The 18,708-nt window shown below is 50.2% G+C and overlaps 1 protein-coding gene across 1 annotated transcript in view; it reads left to right on the plus strand.

Annotated features, from left to right (window-relative positions):
• The window catches only part of GABRA3 (gamma-aminobutyric acid type A receptor subunit alpha3), a gene marked incomplete at both ends in the record, with an annotated part of 55,252 nt that overhangs the window by 18,548 nt on the left and 17,996 nt on the right, over positions 1–18,708 (plus strand). The window contains 2 exons of the mRNA XM_082289223.1: positions 10,519–10,586; positions 13,837–14,057. Coding sequence (XP_082145349.1) covers positions 10,519–10,586; positions 13,837–14,057 — 289 coding nt within the window. The remainder of the gene's footprint in view (positions 1–10,518; positions 10,587–13,836; positions 14,058–18,708) is intronic.

The following is an 18,708-nucleotide window of genomic DNA, read 5'->3' on the forward strand; positions in this document are numbered from 1 at the left end:
AAGTTGAGTCAGGGGAGGTTCAGCTTGGATATTAGGGAAAATTTCTTTACTTAAATGGTTGTCAAACCCTGGAACAGACTGCCCAGTGAAGTGCTGGAGTCACCATTCCTGGAAGTGTTCAAAAACCACATGGATATGGTACTTGAGGACACTGCTTAGTGGTGGTGCTGGGTTGATGGTTGGACTTGATCTTAGAGGTCTTTTCCAGCCTTAACGATTCTCTGATTTTTCTTGCATTTCCCCGTTTGCTTCCTGCCTTTCCAGTCTTTGCAGCTGCTTTCTCTGTTGTCTCTCAATGATTATCAGCTTGGCAACAGCAGCTTTGTATTGCACCTTTGTGCTTATCTTTTTCCTGGGGATCCGCCTGATGAATTGCAGAGCTCAGTAATTGCTTTACAAACGCTAAGGATGTTACTGGCAGCGATCTGAAGGTTTTGCAGCTCCTCTTAAAGCAACTGTGGCCTGTTGGGAGGTGGTGATTTCTGTTAAAGAAAGGCTTGCTGAGCAGGAGTTAACAAAAGGCCTCGGTGGTTTTGGGAAAGGGAGTAAGCAAAAAGCTGCCAGGGACAGTCTGCCTGAGGAAGAAGCTTCAGAGGTACACGGGGTTCATGTAGGTTGTGGAGAAGCCTGGTCTAATAAGTGGTTTTGCCAGCTGGGTTGTACATGTGTGAAGGGGTACAGCAAAGGCCCCTGTGGCTGCTTTGTTCTGGTGCCTCATCTCTCCTGTGTTTGCAACCTCAGCCACGGCACTGAGGCACTGAACCCGCTGCAGTCCTTCCTTGAAGGTGCTGTTCTCCAAGATCCTTTGATATGGTCAGCAAGAACGCTGTCATTGATCCCTAAAGGGGAAAATTAACTTAAGATGAAGTTAAGGCAGGCCCAAACCAGAACACAGGTGGTTTGCAGGTAACACGGAGTGGTTTGCCTATTGCTGAGGTAGCAGACTGGCATTTTTGCCCTCATGTTACTGCTCCTGCAGCAAAATTCTCCTGGCTTTGGTTTCCTTAGGGCACAGCTGGATGTACCAGCTGGCAACACGGCGTTGCCTGACTGCTCTTCCCCTGTCCACAGGGACCAGCAGGGATTCCCTTTCCCAAGCGCCTCTGGCTTAGCCATCAAGGACAGGCTTTAATACTGAGCGTGTTAAATTATGCATGCTAATTTATATTCACACGTTTTCTCACTGTATTTATAATATATAACAAACACGTTTACGTAGCATCTCCCTTCCATTACCACGGGGTCTCAGAGCACTGCAGAGCCTCTAAAAGCATGCTCATACATACATATTCCTCCTCTGTCTTCCTGGCATCTGAGGGTGTCCTGAGTCCTTAAAATAGTAACGACAGTAGCTTTGTTCATTCTGTCTTAGTTCTGTCTGTGGCAAAAATAGCACAGCTAATTTGTAGGCTCTGTTTGTAGTCTGTATGTGTGAGAATGAGGGGTGTGTGTAAAGCCTCTATGGCTGCATACCCTCCAGCACTTGCTGCTTCTGACTCTTTCTTCTATTCCTGCTGGACTGGATGTTTATCAATAACTTGCACCACATCCTGAGTCTTAACCCCTGGATGTGTGTCTTAACGTGGTGATAAGAACAGGTGCACGTGGATAAATGGGGGGGAAGCTAAACTAAACTACGTTCTGTGGAGCCTTGTGGTAGGTTTTTAGCCAGGGCTTCTAGTGGTCTAAGGCTTATCACACCCATCTTCCTGCCTTTTGTCTTCTATAAGCTTTAGAGCCTGCTGGCTGATCTGAGCAGAGCCTGACAGAAAAGGTAGGTAACTCTGAGATCTGGAGTCCCTGCAAGATTTGTGGAATTATGAAGTCGAGTGGAAAAAGACCCAAAGCAGAGAGAGGTAACTAGGTGGGATCAACTGGTGTTAGGCATCAGAAAAACAGGGAGGAAAAGCTGATCTGCAGGAAGCAGGGTTTGTTGGCTCCACTGCTGGTGAAGCAGCATCTCTCCTAGGCTTCTCTGCTGGATAAAGCTGTAACCTGCACCCCACAACAGGTGGGTTGTGACAAGGGTGAGAAAATGTCTTTCACCAGTGTGGGAGGGTGCGAAATCCCTACAGCACCTTCTGCAGCAACACCTGGACTTACCCAGCGTGCCAGGTGAGCCTGGAGTCCCCTTATCTAGCGTGTGTCGAGACAAAGGGGCAGTGCAGCGAGGTCAGACCAGAAAACTGGGCTGCCCTGTGCTGTTACTCCCACAGAAGTGCTGGGGAGGGAGCGCAGTTACTCACCCAAAAGGGACCAGCAGATGCCCCCTGTGCCTCTCAGCACTGTGCTGAGGAACAAGGTGTGTCTGACTCCTCTGCTTTAAGCAAGAGTTGTGCCTTGATCCAAACTCGGTTATGGAGTTGTGTAGGTGTAGAGAGAGCTCAGACCTGGGTCAGAGCCACGAGCACATGTACAGCACATTTGCAGGCTCCTGAGGGATTTCTCTTCCAAAAACTGAGCTGATCTTCCCTACGCAACCTGATGCCTTGATGTGACTACCTAAAAACAGAGGCTAGACGAGAATAAGAGACTAAAAGTAGGTATTTGTTTGAAGGGCCTTCAAAGGTACACCCTGAGCAGTCAAAAGGCTACACCCAAGATGGACCCTGGGTCATGGGTTCTTCACACTTTTATAAGTTTGGTTCATTTGCATATCAGGATCAATTCTCCAATTACAACTTCAGTTAATGATGTAATTACCCCAAGTTTTCTCCTCCTCTCAAGGCTATAGTTTACACATTTTGGGGCCTGGAACAATGGAGGTGTCCTTGAAGAGCAAACCTAGAGAGGTTTGTTATATCTGACCAGCATGAGAGAGCAGCAGCAGCTGACAGGCCACACGAAACTCAGAGTTACACACCAGGCAGTGCAGGGTTTGAAAAATATAAAAGGTAAAACCTAAGGCATCAAACCCAAGGAGTTTTCCACATCCATCTATGCCTGACAGCGTGCCATAAATCCCAGACAAGCCACACTCAAGTGGTAACTGGGTCACTTCATGGTCCTGCAGCTCATTCCCGCAGAGGACATTGGTTGCAGCCATGTGAGAACTCTGCATCTGCAGCATGGGGTGGGAGACAGGGAATAAATCTATTCCCTGCCTCAGCTCTCCGTGGCCCTGCTAAGAAAGGGAGGGAGGGCAGGCTGTCTCTCTGAGGGTTTGACAGGCATCATCTCACTTCATCTGTGCCGAAGAATTGAGCACATGTAATTGCAGACCGTGCTGATCTCTCTCATCACGTGTGAGTGGCTTCGTTGTTGGCTGTCTCTCGAGACAGCCCCTGAAATTCTTTTGAATTCCTCATTCTCCCTGAAATATCCAGGTTGAGGGGAGAAAGGAGAGAAGCACAGCTGGAAGTGACACCACATGTGTAGCTGTGTTTACAGATCGGATGATTTCTCTCTACTCTGGCTGGAGGACATGCAATTGTAGACACTGATGTGCCATCACACCAGAGAGAAGGTAGTAATTAATCACCATGGCTCACAGAGCAGCAACTTGGGAACTGGCTGTACAGCAAATGCTGGCAGTGCCAGGGGATTGGAGCAGCAGCAGTGGGTGAAAAAAAGCCACAGCACCCCAGGATTGGGGAAACAGGCTCGATGCTTTCCTGGCGAGCAGCAGATAGCCTTGTTCCCCATCTGGATGTGATGCCTTTTTGATCATAACCCTGCAGAAGTCACTGGGAGCGTAACTGAGGGCGTCAGAGCTGTTACACAGACCCAGTTATTCTGGAATCAAGCAAATAGCCAGGCAAAACTGCGTGAGACAAATTGTCTGTGACACGGCAGAGCTAGATAAGGATCCAACCCAAAGGTCTTGTTGGCAATCCCCTGCAGGCTCTTACTCACCCCTGCTTTTGCTGAGATAAGACATTTGTTTCAGACGTTTCTATTGTTTCTTTCCTTACTGTGTGGTTTATTCTGCAGAGTACAGATTTCCCAGTGCTCTGTCCTTGGCTGACCCCACTTTGCACCAGATGAGCATCCTGTCATCTTTAACCACACTGTCCCAGGCCACCAGCCTTCATCCATGGACCCTGCTCATCCTCACCTCTGTGCTTCCTAGAGAGAGGCAGGTGCCATCAGAGGTGGGGAGGTCTGGGTGGGCTGAACTACCTGTGGGATTACCTGCAGGGCCAGCGGGGTCTCAGCTGTGTCCTGGTGTTTCTGCCCAAGTGAGTTTTCCTGGAGACGTGGGGGTGTTTCAGGCAGTTCAGGGAATTAGAGCTGATGCTGCTGTTACCTCTGTCTGGCCTCTGAAGGGCTGGGCCAGCTGCCAGCCCCCCTGGTGGCACTCCTGGCCCTGCTGGCTGCCATTTGGCCCTGACAGGACCGAGACATCCTGTTCTTGCCACTTCTTCTCAGAAGAAGAACACGTACACACTGCTGTCCACTTTTGGGAAAGGTGCCCGGGCTGAGCTGCCAGACAGGGGTGAATGTCTGTGATAGGAGACTTGGCTTTCGCTTATGAGCAAGTAATTTCATACTCAAGGTTGCTGGGCCACTGCAACAGCCAAGCAATGTCTGAAAAGATGTATTTTTGCTTTGGGACTGGAAGTTTGAAGAGGCTGATCATGACCTCTGTCTGTGTTGTCTGAGATCCCCCAGTCATACCCAGCTGAGGAGAGAGAAGGGCTTATGCTGAGACCTGCCTGCATCTCTGCACTCCAGCTCTGCTCTCCCTTTCCCCGAGGCTAGAGGGAATGCCAGTAGGTTCTCGTGGTTTTTTGCCACCTCTGTTCCCCAGCCTTTCCCTCCTGACCCCAGCACAGCCTCTGCTCCCAGGATGCCTGGTGTGGAAGCACTCCAGGTGCAGTAGGGATGTTTGTGGTCGTGACATTAGCAATAGCTCACGCTGCTTTGTGGCCTTTTGTGTGGCAGGAGCTCTGTCAATGTCCTTGGAGTCAGCTTTATCCCCTGGCTGGGCTGGACAAGCCCAGGAGGCATCAACAGCACTGCAGTGATGTTCACAGAAATGTTTCATTCTCTGCTGCTATTTCTGAGCTCCCTCAGAAAAAAAAAAAATTGCAAGAAAAGCAACTCTTAATGTGTGTGGGGGAGTCTTACTGCCCCCACAGCAGGAGAGCAGCAGTGAGGGCCACATCAGGGCTTTCTGGTGTGTGCTTGGTGATGTAGATGTCTCCATTTCTGCAGCTTTAGGTTGTGGGCAGAGGTCACCCTCTCCTCCTGGGCAGCTACCCCTCTGCTTGTGCTTCCCTGTCCTCTCCCAGCACTGGCCTGGCAGTCCCAAGTGCCAAGTCACAGCGAGGGTGCCACGTGCCACACCACCCAGAGGTGTGCCACACCACCCAGAGGTGTCCCTCCCTTCTTCAGTGCCTCTCTCCCTGCAAGGAGACACCATTCAGCTCCTGCTTTCCAAAACAAGGCAGCACCACAGGTTAAAAGGCCACCTGAAAAACCACGGGTAGGGACTGGGAAAGGCAGCCCATGGACTGAAGTTGTCCTGAAGAGGGACAGGAGGCACCCGAGGGTGGAGTTTCTGGCTGGGGCTGTAGAGTGACACCTCTGAAGGCAAGGGCTGCCCAGGGCTGTGGTGCAGCTCAGCTCCAGTGAGCTCGTGGAGCTTGTAGCAAAGGTCATGGAAACCTCTTTTATTCCAGAGGCTAAAAGTGGAAGGAAAATTAAATCCCCCCAGTGGGAGGCTGAGAAGGTGAAGAATGAAACACACAAAGAGCTTCTGTGTGCAGCTGCAAAAATTACCTGCTGCTGCCTGTTAATTACTATGGCAAGGAGCTGGGGGAAGGTATGAGGTGGAAATCAGTAGTACAAGCTGACTTCTTGTGTTTCCCTTCCCAGGGATGCCGAGTTAGCTGGAAAGCACCGCCCTGGTGTCCGGTGTGGTTGCTTTGGGTTGTGTGATGTGATGTGGGAGAGAGCAACGCTGCATCCCCTCTCTTCACAGTGACACTGCTGTCAGCACAGGCTGGTGGGAATCCTTCCCCAAGGATTCTGTGTGTTTGAGGGGACACTGAATAAGGGGACCTCAGAAGCTCTTGAGCTGAGGGTAAATGCGATTGTCTAGGAGGGAGTTAAGGGGCACTGTCAGCTTGTTCCTGCCCTTCTTAGTGACCACACCTGGAGGTGGGATATTGGAGGCCAGAGCAGAAACATCTCCCTCCAGGAGCTGATTGGAGTGGATTGAGGGTTTGCACCTCTGAGTGCAGAAAAACCTGAACCCTTCTGTTCTCAGCCAACACCACCCCGCACAGAAACACCAGCACAGACGGATTTGTCACCTCCGAGCTCCCTTCGGTCCTCGCACAGCCCTGGCGCTGCCTGGAGGAGGATCCCATCCCCTGCCTCATCCCGTTCACCCGCGCCGGGGCCGTGCAGCCTCCCTGACGTCAGCGCAGCATCCAGGAATCCCCTGCACGGAGCCGCAGCGCCTTCGCCCCTGTTTTTCTCAGCACACATCGCTCGGGAGCCCCCAGCGCCTGGCTGCAGGCACATCATTCCGGCTGGCTGGCGGCACAGCCTCCGGGAACCCCCGCCCGCTGAACGTGCGCTCAGCGCAGCCCCAAACCTCCGCAGCTGGCACACAGCGGCCGAGCCGGGGCATCGCGGGGTGATTCCTCAATAGACAGCTCTCGATGGGTGCAGGGCGAGGTTTAACGCGAGCCTGCTCGGCCCCCGGTGCCCCCCGCCCAGGATCGCCCGTAGAGGCGGCTCTGCAGCCGGGGAGGGAGAGGCAGCGAGGCGGCGTAATTTGTATTCCAGCTCTGCCGCTGCTCCCGGTGCTTCCAAGAAGAGAGTAAAAATAGCACTCCGTCATTTTGTAAATAATAGCTATCTCCTCCCGGGCCCGGGGAGTCACGAGCGCTTACGGGGGGGATTGCAGGAGAAACGGGGGGTGTCTGCCTTGGGCCAGGGCCAGGAAGATGGGCAGGACTCGGATGGGGGTGCAGGGCAAATGGAAAGCCCGAAGCACCTCAGCAGCAGCAGCTGCTGATTTACACCTTCTGCACAGCCGGGGAAGTGACAGACCCTGCTGGTGTGGGGCTGGATCTGTCCCTCTCCTCAAGGCTGGGAGCGGGGCTTGTGGCGTACACAAGCAGCCAGATCTGGGGTAGCAGATTCCTGGAGGAGAGGGGTAGCTCTTAAAAAGCAGGCAGGTGTGTAGGAAGTGCCATGGTAACACTGTGGGAAGGGTTGTTTTGTTTGCCATTTGCATTGCAGATCTGCCCAGCTGTGGGGGATTTCTACAGGTGGGAGCAAGGCAGCGTAGCCTGGCAGGCAGAAAACGGGCTCTGTAGCCCGTGGGACCTGCAGCACCTTGTTCTGCTCACACACCTGCTCCACATTGTTTCTAGAACCATGGTTGTGCTGAAGCTGGGGAATAAGCTGAGCCTATAAAACGGCAAAGCCCCCAGACAAGGGAATTGGCCTCAAACAAATGACTTGGGAACATGGCAGGACACTTGGATTTCTAAATTCAGTTAAAATACTGAACCTGAAAATCCCTTCCTGTTCCAGTTTCGTGTTGGCTCTGGGGTCCCTTTTGCTTTCCTGGTGCAGCAGCTCTGCAGGGTGACTGGAAGGGGCTTGTGCAGCCCACCAAGGGCTCTGCTGGGCTGTGTTGTGCCATTCCTTAGGGCAGCCAGAGCTGGGCTCTGATCCTTGCTCTGCTCCAGCTTCCTACCTGAACCCAGTCCTTGCATTTTTGTTTCCCTGGTAATAAACAGGTCTGGCAGCATCCACCTGCCACCCCAGCAGGCTTGAAGGCTCAACCTGTGCTTGTAAAAAAATTGAATTAGAGGGAAGGATGCTGCTAGGAAATGAAAAATGCCATTTTGTGTTCTGCAGCAGTTCTAGGAAAAGTGCCTACCCCCCTATACAGTCCTTAATTATTAAATCTTTGGGGAGAACTGGGCAAGACAGCCAAGCTGCAGTGTGAGCACATCTGTGGATTGAGCAGAAAATAAGAATTTCCCTGCCATGTCTCTCAGCAGAGGCAGGAGATGCTCTTCTCTCAGCTTTCTCTTGCTGAAAAAGCAGATGCAGTTTCTTCTCGTTCAGGCTCAGGGTGGATAGGTGTGAGGGTGAGGAGGGGAGGCTGCCGGGGTGGCTCCTGATTCCTCTGCAGGAGGAGGTCTCACAGGCACAGAGGTGGGAGCAGTGCAGACACTGTTGGGCTGTGGGAGCACAAAGGAAGCGAATCTCTGAGGCTGGAGCTTGCTCTGTTCTGTGGTGTTTCACTTATCCCTGGATTTCCCAGCCCTGCTGAAATCCCTGCTTGCGTAGCAATGATTTAATTTCAGAAATCCCTCCGGACCCCAGCCAAATCCTGCCCTTAGGAGCACACATTAACAGGGAGGGTTCAGTCTGGCTTTTGTCATGAGAGGTGCAGGAAGCTCATTTTTCTCTGTGCTGAGGGACATCAGGGAGCCAGCGATGAAGCCCCAGCTTGTCCCTTCACTGGGTGCTGCATGGTCTGGGCAGGGGGTAAATCTGCAGTCTGGAAATGGGGGATTCTCTTCAGACCTGGGTTGTAATTAGTTATTAATATTAATAAGTTATTATTAGGTTCTTGGAGTTTCCTAATGCCATTATCTGTGATTGGATTTACCAGTAGATGGAAGGGTCGGGAAGGGGTCTCTGGAGCTCTGTGACAGCCAGGTTACAGCATGATGAGGACATAAAGGCTCATTTAAGGATTGCAGGATCATATCAAAAGGTGTCCAAAACTAATTCTGCCTTTTTGTCTTCTCCTGACTTCCTGAATCCCTTCCCCTGTGCTTGGACCCAGAAGAGCACACTGTAAGTGCTTTCATGGACCCTTGTCCCTCTGGTGCAGGCGACAGCTCATCCTGCACCTCCCAGGGACTGTCTTCCCCAGCCGTGGGTGGCCACAGCTCCTGATCTGCTGTCCATGGCTGCAACTGAATGCCAGGGAGGCAGTAGGAGAGGGGAGGGAGAGTTCTTTGTTTTCTCCAAGACATAAAGGGCTTTCTCTCGCCGCATGGGGTAGCGGGAAGAGCCTCGCATCACTAAATGTTCTCTGCTGTGTGCCTCATCTGGGGACTTGTTTGGAGGGGGACTGAGAATGCCCAGAGTGTTTCAGCATTACAGAAGGGGCTCGTTTTGTTTAGACTTCTGGGTGTTTCACAAAGTGTACCGCGTACGTATTTCTGTTTAACCTTCTTTTTATCGCATCAAGACGAGATCAAGGGTTAGTTATATAGCACAATAACACCAGCCACGGGCTGCATCCAAAGCTTCTCAGCCATAATAACTAAAGACATGTATACGTATATTTTAGCCATTAAGGAGAAAACCATTCCAGAATGCATTATCTTATTTTGGGATGTAAAACTTTGAAGCACAAACCTAAGCTTCATAGTACTGCAAAATAACTCTCAGGGGACAGAAGGATTTCCATAACTAAATTAAACAATGGGCCATCCAGGCTACTTGCAAGGCTGCTGCAGTGGCCGAAATTGGGTACTGTGCATAAAACATGAACTCTGCTTCACAGCTTTAAATTGGTTCTTTCATTAGGAGAGCAGCTCTGAGCCAGCTAATGCCACACAACAGCGTGATCTATCCCTAAAGTGGGGAGGATTTATGGGAACTGAGTGCTGAACTCAAGGCAGCTCATCCATCATGTTTTGAGCACAACCCAGTGGGCAGAGCATAGGACTGTAAATCTGGGAAATCACCGTGCCTCGATTTCCCTGCAAAGTGGGGTGGCAGCAGAGGTGTCAATTAGGAAACATGCCAAAATCCAAGGGAGCCAAGAAGGAGAGCTCTGTGTGCTGTTCAGCACGTGCTGGTGGCTGTGTTCTGCACAGCACTCCAGGTTATCTGAAGGCACGTGGTTAAAATTGCCCCTGGTTTTAGCACCCGGGCAGGGAGTGGGGCTCTGTGGCTTTGCAGGGGCAGCGAAGCTGCTGCTCAGCATCCGTGAGGGAATCTCAGCCCGGGATGCAGGGGCAGCACGTGATGTGGGCGAGCAGCAGCTTTGTGAGAGCGAGGCACTTAGGAGAACAGCAAGCACGGTGGCAGTAAAAGGCAATCAGAATATTGATTCTTTTTACATACAGATAAGCCTGGAGCTGTAACAAACCCAGGGTTTCCTAAAACGGCTGGAACATTGCTAGGCTGTTTATCTGGCTGGGAGACACAAAGGGATTTCAGATTAAAAAGGAGTTTCAAAGCATCAGGGCTTACCTCTCTACTGAAAATGTGTGGATCTGTACGAGGGTATGGATCCTACAGCCACACTGATTCTGTAAATATGCATTGTCTGGCCGTGTGGGACAGATTTGTCCTCAGTGTAAGTGTGGGAAGCAGCAGAGCTGCAGTGGAGATGAATGTGCCCAATTACGAGTGATAAAATCAGCCGTTGTTTGGGGCACAGAGCACGGTGCTGAGGGTTCAGCAGAGCAGGAATAAACACCATATAACAAACCTCAAACCCTTCCCTGCACAAGGAAATTCAGCTCTCTAATTGCTTTTTTTTTCCCTTTTTTTTTTTCTTTTTTGTCCCAGACAGTGTAACCGAAGTCAAGACAGACATTTACGTGACGAGTTTCGGCCCTGTCTCAGACACAGACATGGTAGGTGCCCCTGGCTGGTCACCCCATGGGGAGGGATGGCTTCTCCTCACCTGCTGTGGATGTGTCCCACCCTCATCCCAGGACAAATGCGGGATTTTCCTAAGTGACAAGAGCTGGTGGTATCTCAGTGCCAGGGGTTGTTTCTCAGGCGTGCTTGGGCTTTTGGAAACCAGTTGATATCTGGAGGAAGGCAGATGCTCCCTGGGAAGAGAGGAGGATGCCAGAATCAGGTCTGGTTTGGTGGCAGTGAGAATGATTCACCATCAAACCATCCTCAGTGCCTGAACCGGAAGGGAGGCAAAAGAGAAAACAGAAAAAGCATGAACTGGTTGCACTATTTTGACATGTTCAGGGAAAATTATTAATGAAAAGGCCTGCGGTCTGAATTTAGGCTTGTATTCCCACAACAGTTTGTCTTCTAATTAAAACAGGACTGTGGAGCATAATTAATAGTGAGGTTTCTCGACAGCATTTCTTGCAGCTCGTATTCCACACGCACCCGGAGAAGGGCTGGCTCTGGGTGGTTGCTCAGGAGTTCCAGGATGCCACGTGAGGACAGTTGTGCATTCAGGCCTGACACCCTCCTGCGTGTCCAGCCCTTGAGGTGGCCTGGTGCTGGCATAGCCCGGGCCTGTGGTGGGCAGTGCCATGGAGGGAGCCCCTTTTTGGGGAGGGAGCAGGCTGGAGCAGTGTCCTGTGGCTCTCCCAGTCCCTCCAGAGGTGCAAGGGTTTAAATTGCTGGGCTGGCATGGCCTGAACATCTCTCCAGCTGTCCCACTGCAATCCTGTGCTGGCAAGCAGAGGAGCTGGGAGAGAATAAAATCTCTGTGTTTCATGGAGGTGCTCGCTCCATCACTCAAGCCTGCGTTGCTTCAGGAAGACCACTCCCTCCAGGGTAGGAAGTTAAGTTGGTGTCAGTGTAATCAAGATTATGAACCTCATCTGAGTTCTCCCTCTCTCTCTCCCTGCTTTCCTACCACAGCAGAGACCCATAATATATTCAGCAATCGTAGCCCTTGGGGAGTATCTGATAATTACTTCCAAGGTGGAGCATATTTGATTAAGGGAGTGTGTATAATGAACTGTGAAGAAAAAAAATATGAGGTATTGAAAAGAGGAAAGTATTCTCTGCAATGTGATTTGACAAAATGAATTTAAAATTAGGAAGACAGTTAAGGAATAATAAATTATTTCCCCTCCGCGTGCTTTCGTTCCGTGTATTTTACAAATGCATAGCGAATGCGTTTTAGCTCTGCTGCTAAAAGTGAGCCAGAGAAACCCCATCTCCTGGGGAAGCTGGGGAGGGCCTGCTCTGGGGCTTCCTTTCATCTCGGGAGAGGGGAAGTCCCTCCTTCCCCGCCGGCATCTGCCTGGTGCTGTGCTCCCACCCCTCCCACAGCCATTACTCAGTGCCCTGGGAAGCGGCTCCGGCGCATCCCGAGCCTGTAATTATGGTGATGGAGGAGAGGCAGGTGAAGCTGCCGTGGGCAGCAGGGTAGAGCAGCTGCTTAGGAAGGGTGGAGGAGGAGGAGGATGTGGAGACCTTTTCACCGAGGTGCTCCAAGGGACTCCTGATCTCTCTTTTAGCTGGGAAAGCAGAGCCTGATCGGACCTGACGCACGCCCCGATCTTCGGTACTGAGCTCTTGCAACTCTGCCTCAGTCCCAGGGAAATTAGACAAAGGCAAACAAAAATCGAAGGGGATTTTTTTTTGTTTCATGGATGGACTCTGAGGACAGAGTCAGACTTGATGTTTTCAGTCGCTTCTGTAGGCAGAGAAGAGCATAGCATGGAACTAAGTGTGCTCCTTGGAAGGGGTGAGTTGGGAATGATGCTTTTATGGAAAGAAGCATAGAAAAGAGGGGAAGACTCTGAACATGATTTCTCTTTCCTTCAGGAAGGATTCCTAAGCATTGAAGAAGAAAAGCAGGGCCTTGGAAGTCATTAAAAATGTTTTCCTTCTTTGTCTGGCACTTTTTAAATAGGAACAGGGAATGAGAGAGAGTTCTCCTGATAAGGACTCTCCCCAAACCTCCCGGGACTGCACACAGGCTCCTTTCTTTGGGTTTACCCTGAGAAATAACAAATTAAAGACCACTTCCACGAAGGGGCAAAACACCTTGTACAGGGCAGAGCCCATGGGAATGTGGAATCTCCTCTTTCTTTGCCCCAGCCAAGCTCCAGAAGGTTCATATTTGAGCAGGGGTGTCTCCATGGTTAGGGAGCAGGGATGGATTTATTTCTTGAGATGCTTCCATTCTGCTGCCATCTGCTGCAAAACCTGTAGGAATCTCTCTGTCCTGTAGGAAAGTGATGCACAGCAGTTTTTAAGCGCTGCTGAGAGGTGCTGCAGGAAAGAAATCACTCACAATGATAAGTTTAGTTGGTTGTGCGGCCTCCAGGAACCCATAAATAAAGATTACGAGTCTGCAGCAGCAGGGGGAGGAAGAACAGTTGGGACAGACAGGTTTTCCAAAGACCCCATCTCACCCTAAAAGTGGTTTCTGAATCTGCATTCACTGAGAGAGGAGCTGGCCTTGGCTGCAGGGGTTCAAAGAGGTGACTTCTACCTGCCCCGGCTGGAATTTAGCCTAGGAAATGGGTCCCTGCACTGGCAGAGAGAAGAAAAAAGAACAAAAAAATAAAAGAAGAAGAAGAAAAGGGAAATAAAACAAGGAAAAGAAGACAAAAGAAAGTCACAGGATCTTGTAATGCAAGTCTGTGAAGTCCTCGATTCAATGATTTTCTAAAGGTGGCCTGGGGAACAAAATAACATTAAGACAATGTCATGCAAGTTAATTTCTTTTTTTTTTTTTTGTGAGCAGGGATATAATTACCAGCATCCTGGCCAGATTCCATCTCCAGGATCTTTATTTTTGCCTTCTAAAATACCTGTGCAGCTGCACATAATGGCCTTCCTCCCCTGAAACACCTGGATAGAGGTGCTGGTGCTGCAGGGCTACCCCAGCTCTGGCCACTGTAGGCTGTGCTGCAGCTTCTCTGCAGCGCTCAGAACCACTGACACGCACATTTTGACATCACGGGTAAGTCATTATCCAAAACGTGGGGAATCCCATCTATCCTGCACTGCTGTTAATCCCTGCTTCCTCTTGAACCACACTTCACATCACCCCAGGTGTGCCAAAACCCAGTTTGCCCTATGACCGAAGACGCCACCTCTTGAATCACCGCGTTTGCAATGAAGAGCTGAGTAAAACACGACTTATTTTTCTCCCCTCTCTCCCCAAAGGAATACACCATTGACGTCTTTTTCCGGCAATCCTGGCGAGATGAAAGGCTGAAGTTTGATGGTCCCATGAAGATCCTTCCCCTGAACAACCTGCTGGCCAGTAAGATCTGGACTCCTGACACCTTCTTCCACAACGGGAAGAAATCTGTCGCCCACAACATGACAACCCCCAACAAGCTGCTGCGCCTGGTGGACAATGGCACCCTCCTGTACACCATGAGGTGAGTCTGTGTCTCCTTCCAGGGAATTCCAGGTCCCTCTGCACATACAGGCACCTCAGGGTGCATCACAGCAGGGTTTGTGCAGGCTTCCACTAACTCTGTTAGCAAACTTGAGTCCTACCCTGCTGCTTTCCCTGCTCTCCTTGTTTCCTCCCTATGTACCATCACTGATCCTCAGCTTGGCACATTTTTACAGGTGGATTTTTCCTCATCATCCACATTGATTTTTTGCCTTTATGTGCCGAGTTAGAAGTGTTGGGATCTATAGTTTGTGAGGTTAATGTGCCACCTGGCTTAATTTTCTTCCTGACCTGTGATGGGATATGAATCAGGTATCCAATGTTGGTATGGGAACATCAGGATGGGAGAATTTGTTATTCTCCAGCAGCTTGAGAACAGATCTAAATTTGTTCAGCATGTTAGAGCAGAACCATTTCACACATCTAATGAGACCAAGCTTGCTTGTGACAACAATGGGGTTGTTTTTTCCCACTTTGTGGAATAAAAAAATCCAAATCTATGTGATCAATGCACATCATTAGGGAAGAAAACCCAACAAACAGCTAATTAAAAACTGTGATTTGGAGAAGCCAGGGCTGCGGGAGCCATAGGTTATAAATGAAACAGCAAGCTGCTGATAAATGCACGAGAAAGGTATTGAGTTGGTTTTGGCGAGGTGTAAATCTTTGTTTTAAAAAATTATTTTCTCTGTCTCCATCTCCAAGCCAGTCCTAACTAATAACAGGCTTCATTGTGGGTTCTGTGTGCTGAGATGCTGCACTTTCACCTCTGGTTTTGAGGACCAGGCAGAATTTCATCTTTTCATAGTTAAACTGGCTGTGAATCTACATGGTGTCAGCAAGTTTTACAGCCTACATTGATAAACAATGCCTTGCTTTCATGCAGCAGTTCTCAAATATGAGCTAATCCTGCCACTGCCCTGGGGGTTTAGGTCTCCACACATCAGTGATCTCACATTAAGGCAGATGGGGTAAATGAAGGGAAAAGCCCAACTTGACTCAAGGGCTCCGTTCTGCTCCCAGCTCTCTGACCTGCAAGTAGACAACTCACACTCCCCCCTGTTTGTATCACTGTCTGACTGTAAAGTATTACAGGAGCTGCTGGCATAAGACAGCAAAAAAAAAAAATACTCAATTTCAGGGCTTTTATATCATTTCACTACTTCTTTATTCAGCAAACAGCCATTAGCTTCAGCAAGTTTTGTGTGACTAAGAAAGTATTGGATTTATTTTTCCATTCAGGGCTGGGCAGGTGCCAGGATGGCAGCAGCATCATGGGACTCTTGGGAATGAGCTTCTGGAAGAAAAGAGAGCCTTGGGATTTTTTAAAATAAATTCAAACCATCCTTCAGTTTAGCTGTCTGCTGAAGAACTGGGGAGTGAAGAACCTCCTCTTATATGTGTTCCTGCCCCCCTTAAATACATCCCTAAGGCTTTGTAAGAGGTGAGGAGCCCACTCAGAGGCTGAGGGCTGGATGTGACACTTCGGTCATGTGTTGAATTGCACAGAACCAGGAGCTCTTGTGCACAGAGATATTTTCTTTACCCAGTGTGTGAAGCCCAGGTGGGGCTCAGGGCAGCACCTCCTGGTGCTGCTCATGTGGTTAGAGCTGAGCAGATGACCACAGCATGCTGGGACAGAGCAGGACTCCTCTGGGATTGCAGTTAGACACATCCAGGATGGGATGTCTGTCCTGGGGCATCGGATGATTCCCTTTCTTCCTCTTGGTGCTGCTCAGGACCACCAGGGTATCAGAAAGGAAGATGCAAGGGCACAGACTGCAGGGCCAGGACCATTTCTCAGGTTCAGACACCAAATCCTACCTAGCTTTGCCACTGAGGTACTCCCACCTCAATTCCCCTGTCAAATGCTGATGAGGGTATCACCCTCCCTTGTTAACAGCTGTGAAACCTCCTCCCAGGAAAGGGCTGGAGGGAGTCTCTTGTTTTCTGTCCAAGTGATGCATTTGCTGTCCTCCCCCATGCCCAGGGATGTGCATGTGTGTCCTTCTTAAAGGAAGGAGTAGAACCTTGAAGCCAAACTCACACAGCTGACATCCAGCAAAGTGCAAATACCAAAGGGGTACGCTCTGCCCTGCTGGTTGGGGAGAGAGTTTGGACTTCCACCAGATTTCCAGTGGCCTGGCAGCACTGCCCAGTTGCAGGCTCAGTTTGACTCCTGAGAACCTCCTGCTCCTTTCCCTTGTCCCAGCCAATATCCTTGAGGGATCAGCTCTGCTGATGTGCAATTAGAGGCACGTCTCTTGCTCTTTATCCTGCTGGGAAAGCCAACTTCTCTTAGTCAAGGCTTACAGTTATAGATGAACTTGCTCTGGTGGAACAGCAAGCCTGACACATGCATCCAGCAAAATTACGCCTGTGTGACAATATTTATAGCTCCTGGAGAGAGCCTCTTTATCACTGACCTGAGCTCCCAGGCACTGCACAGCAGCTGTAGCCGAGCATCCAGAGATTTCCTTGAGTCACAGCGCATGCTCCCCATGGATCTGTGCAATGTCACAGTGCACACCCCTGACCACTGACAGGCCTTGGCACCTGGGCCACAGAACAACCTTTGTGACCAGAACACTGAACTGCATTTCTCTATTGCCCAGGATTGCTGATCCCTCTGCATCTTCCCTGCTCCTCTGGCTGCCTCAGACGGCACGGGGAGTACAGTTTTATTATGTAGCCCTGCCTCTGCAGTCTCTTTTTGTGGAGCTCCTACACGATCCAAGTAGTTCACAAAAGCCCAGCTATGGTCTCTAAGCTCTGGTGTCAGACCTGAGTGCAACAACCTGGGAACTGTGCACGGATTTACATAAGGAAGAGACAAAAGCTCAGCTGCCGCAGCCATCTCTGGCTGTACTCTGGCTCGAATTGTGTGGGGCACAATGTTCTGGTTCTTCCCAGCCTTGAAACATATAAAAATAGTGAAAGTTTAATGCTGTGCTGATGGGATTCAACTTTGTGAATCAAGGCTTTGAAAAGCTCTTCTGCTCTTAAACAGGGCCTGTCAGAATGGCGTGTTGAGGCTTTGGGGTTATTGTCACAGTGGTTCCCAGACAATGTGTGCTCAAGTTATGCACTTGGAGGACGTTTTCTTTCCCTGTCCAGCTGACACATTCACTGCATGCCCAAAGACTCTGCCTTGAAAGCCTGTGCTGCTGAAGACAACGTGGAAGGAGGGTCTGTGCACCCTCAGGTGAGCCAGAGGCAGAGCAGGAGGGAAAGCTGAGCCCAGGACACATGCAGACCTACAGGCGCTGTGGAATCCCAGAACAGGTCCTCTACCGACAGCGTTTGAGCTTCCCACGCTGTCTTTTGAAATCACAGAGCTTTGCAGTTGTCTCTCCCCCAGCAAAGGCTTTGGGGTCTCTTTACTGGCTGAGGGTTTTTTAGCCCCCAGGCAACTTGTGATTGCTCCAGGCTTTGCAGCACCCTCCCACACGATGGAGGTGCAGCCTTTCTGCAGGAGCAGCAGCTGGGACATCGCAGCTCCAGCTCTCCTGGGCTGCTTGTCTGTGTCCCACGCCAGGGCTGATCGTAGAAAACATCACAGACGGATCCAAGCAGACCAGAGCTTGGCTGGCTGATAAAAACACAAGCAGGCAACAAGGTGAGATTTGCTCCAGCTTTTCCCAGCCAGAGCAGATCCAAAGACAAAAAAAATCTATTTTCCAGGCTTGGCTTTGTGCAGGCAGACTTTTTAAAGGAAAGTGTCCCAGGAGGGAGAAATCTTCAGAGAATACCTTATCTCACTGCATTTCTGCCATCATGGGCTGAAATCTCCAGGGGCTGGGGGAGGATGGAAAGTGAAATCAGCACTTCCAGATCCCGCACGAGCATCCTAGAAACAATTTGGCTTTCAAGCTCAAACCCCGGCAATTAAACCTAACCTAGATTCTCCCACAGCCTAAACCGTAAACACTGCTCGGCCTGACTGTGGTTATTAATGAACCTCCTGGAGAAGAAATCAGGACAAAACTCCAGCAGTATCCCTGGCATAAACAAAGGCAGCCCTGCCGTGCAGGGTGCTGTCATGTTTTTGTACCACTCGCACGCCGAGGGATTATTACATTTGCGTCCCAGAGATTGGACTGAGATCCTGGCTCATCCTGCAGCTGCACGCAGGTAACGACAGGGGCTCTAATGACACATCAAAGGCTTTGCTAAGCTCCTGGTAACCATGAGAACGCAGCTGAAGAGGTTTGTTATCCCGTCAGCCCTGGCAGAGGGATGCTTAGCCTGATTCACGCTTCTTGCCATTGTGTTGGCGCAGTTCAAAGGACTTCCCGTGACTTTAAAGAGGGAAAAAAACACCGTTTCTGTCCTGGGTGTTCCACTTTTGGTGCCACTGTGCCAGCAAAGTGAAGAGAAAACACGAGGAGTTTGGGGTTTGGCTTCAAGACAGTTCTGCATAAGTTACTGCAGGCTCCTGGGACAGATGAGCCAAAGGATATGACTGCTGGCTGCTGTGATTTCTGGCAGTTTGGTTCTTTAGTCTTTCTAAGGACATTTTGGGACTTCTGGATGTGAATATCCCATCAGAGCAATGAAACAAAACCCAGTGAAGCTCTCTGGCCATCAGCTCCCTTGCACAGGGTGAGGGGCACAGATGAGAAATTCTG

This window comes from Coloeus monedula, assembly GCF_965178545.1.
Source record: "Coloeus monedula genome assembly, chromosome: 12".
NCBI classification, from domain to species: Eukaryota; Metazoa; Chordata; class Aves; order Passeriformes; family Corvidae; genus Coloeus; species Coloeus monedula.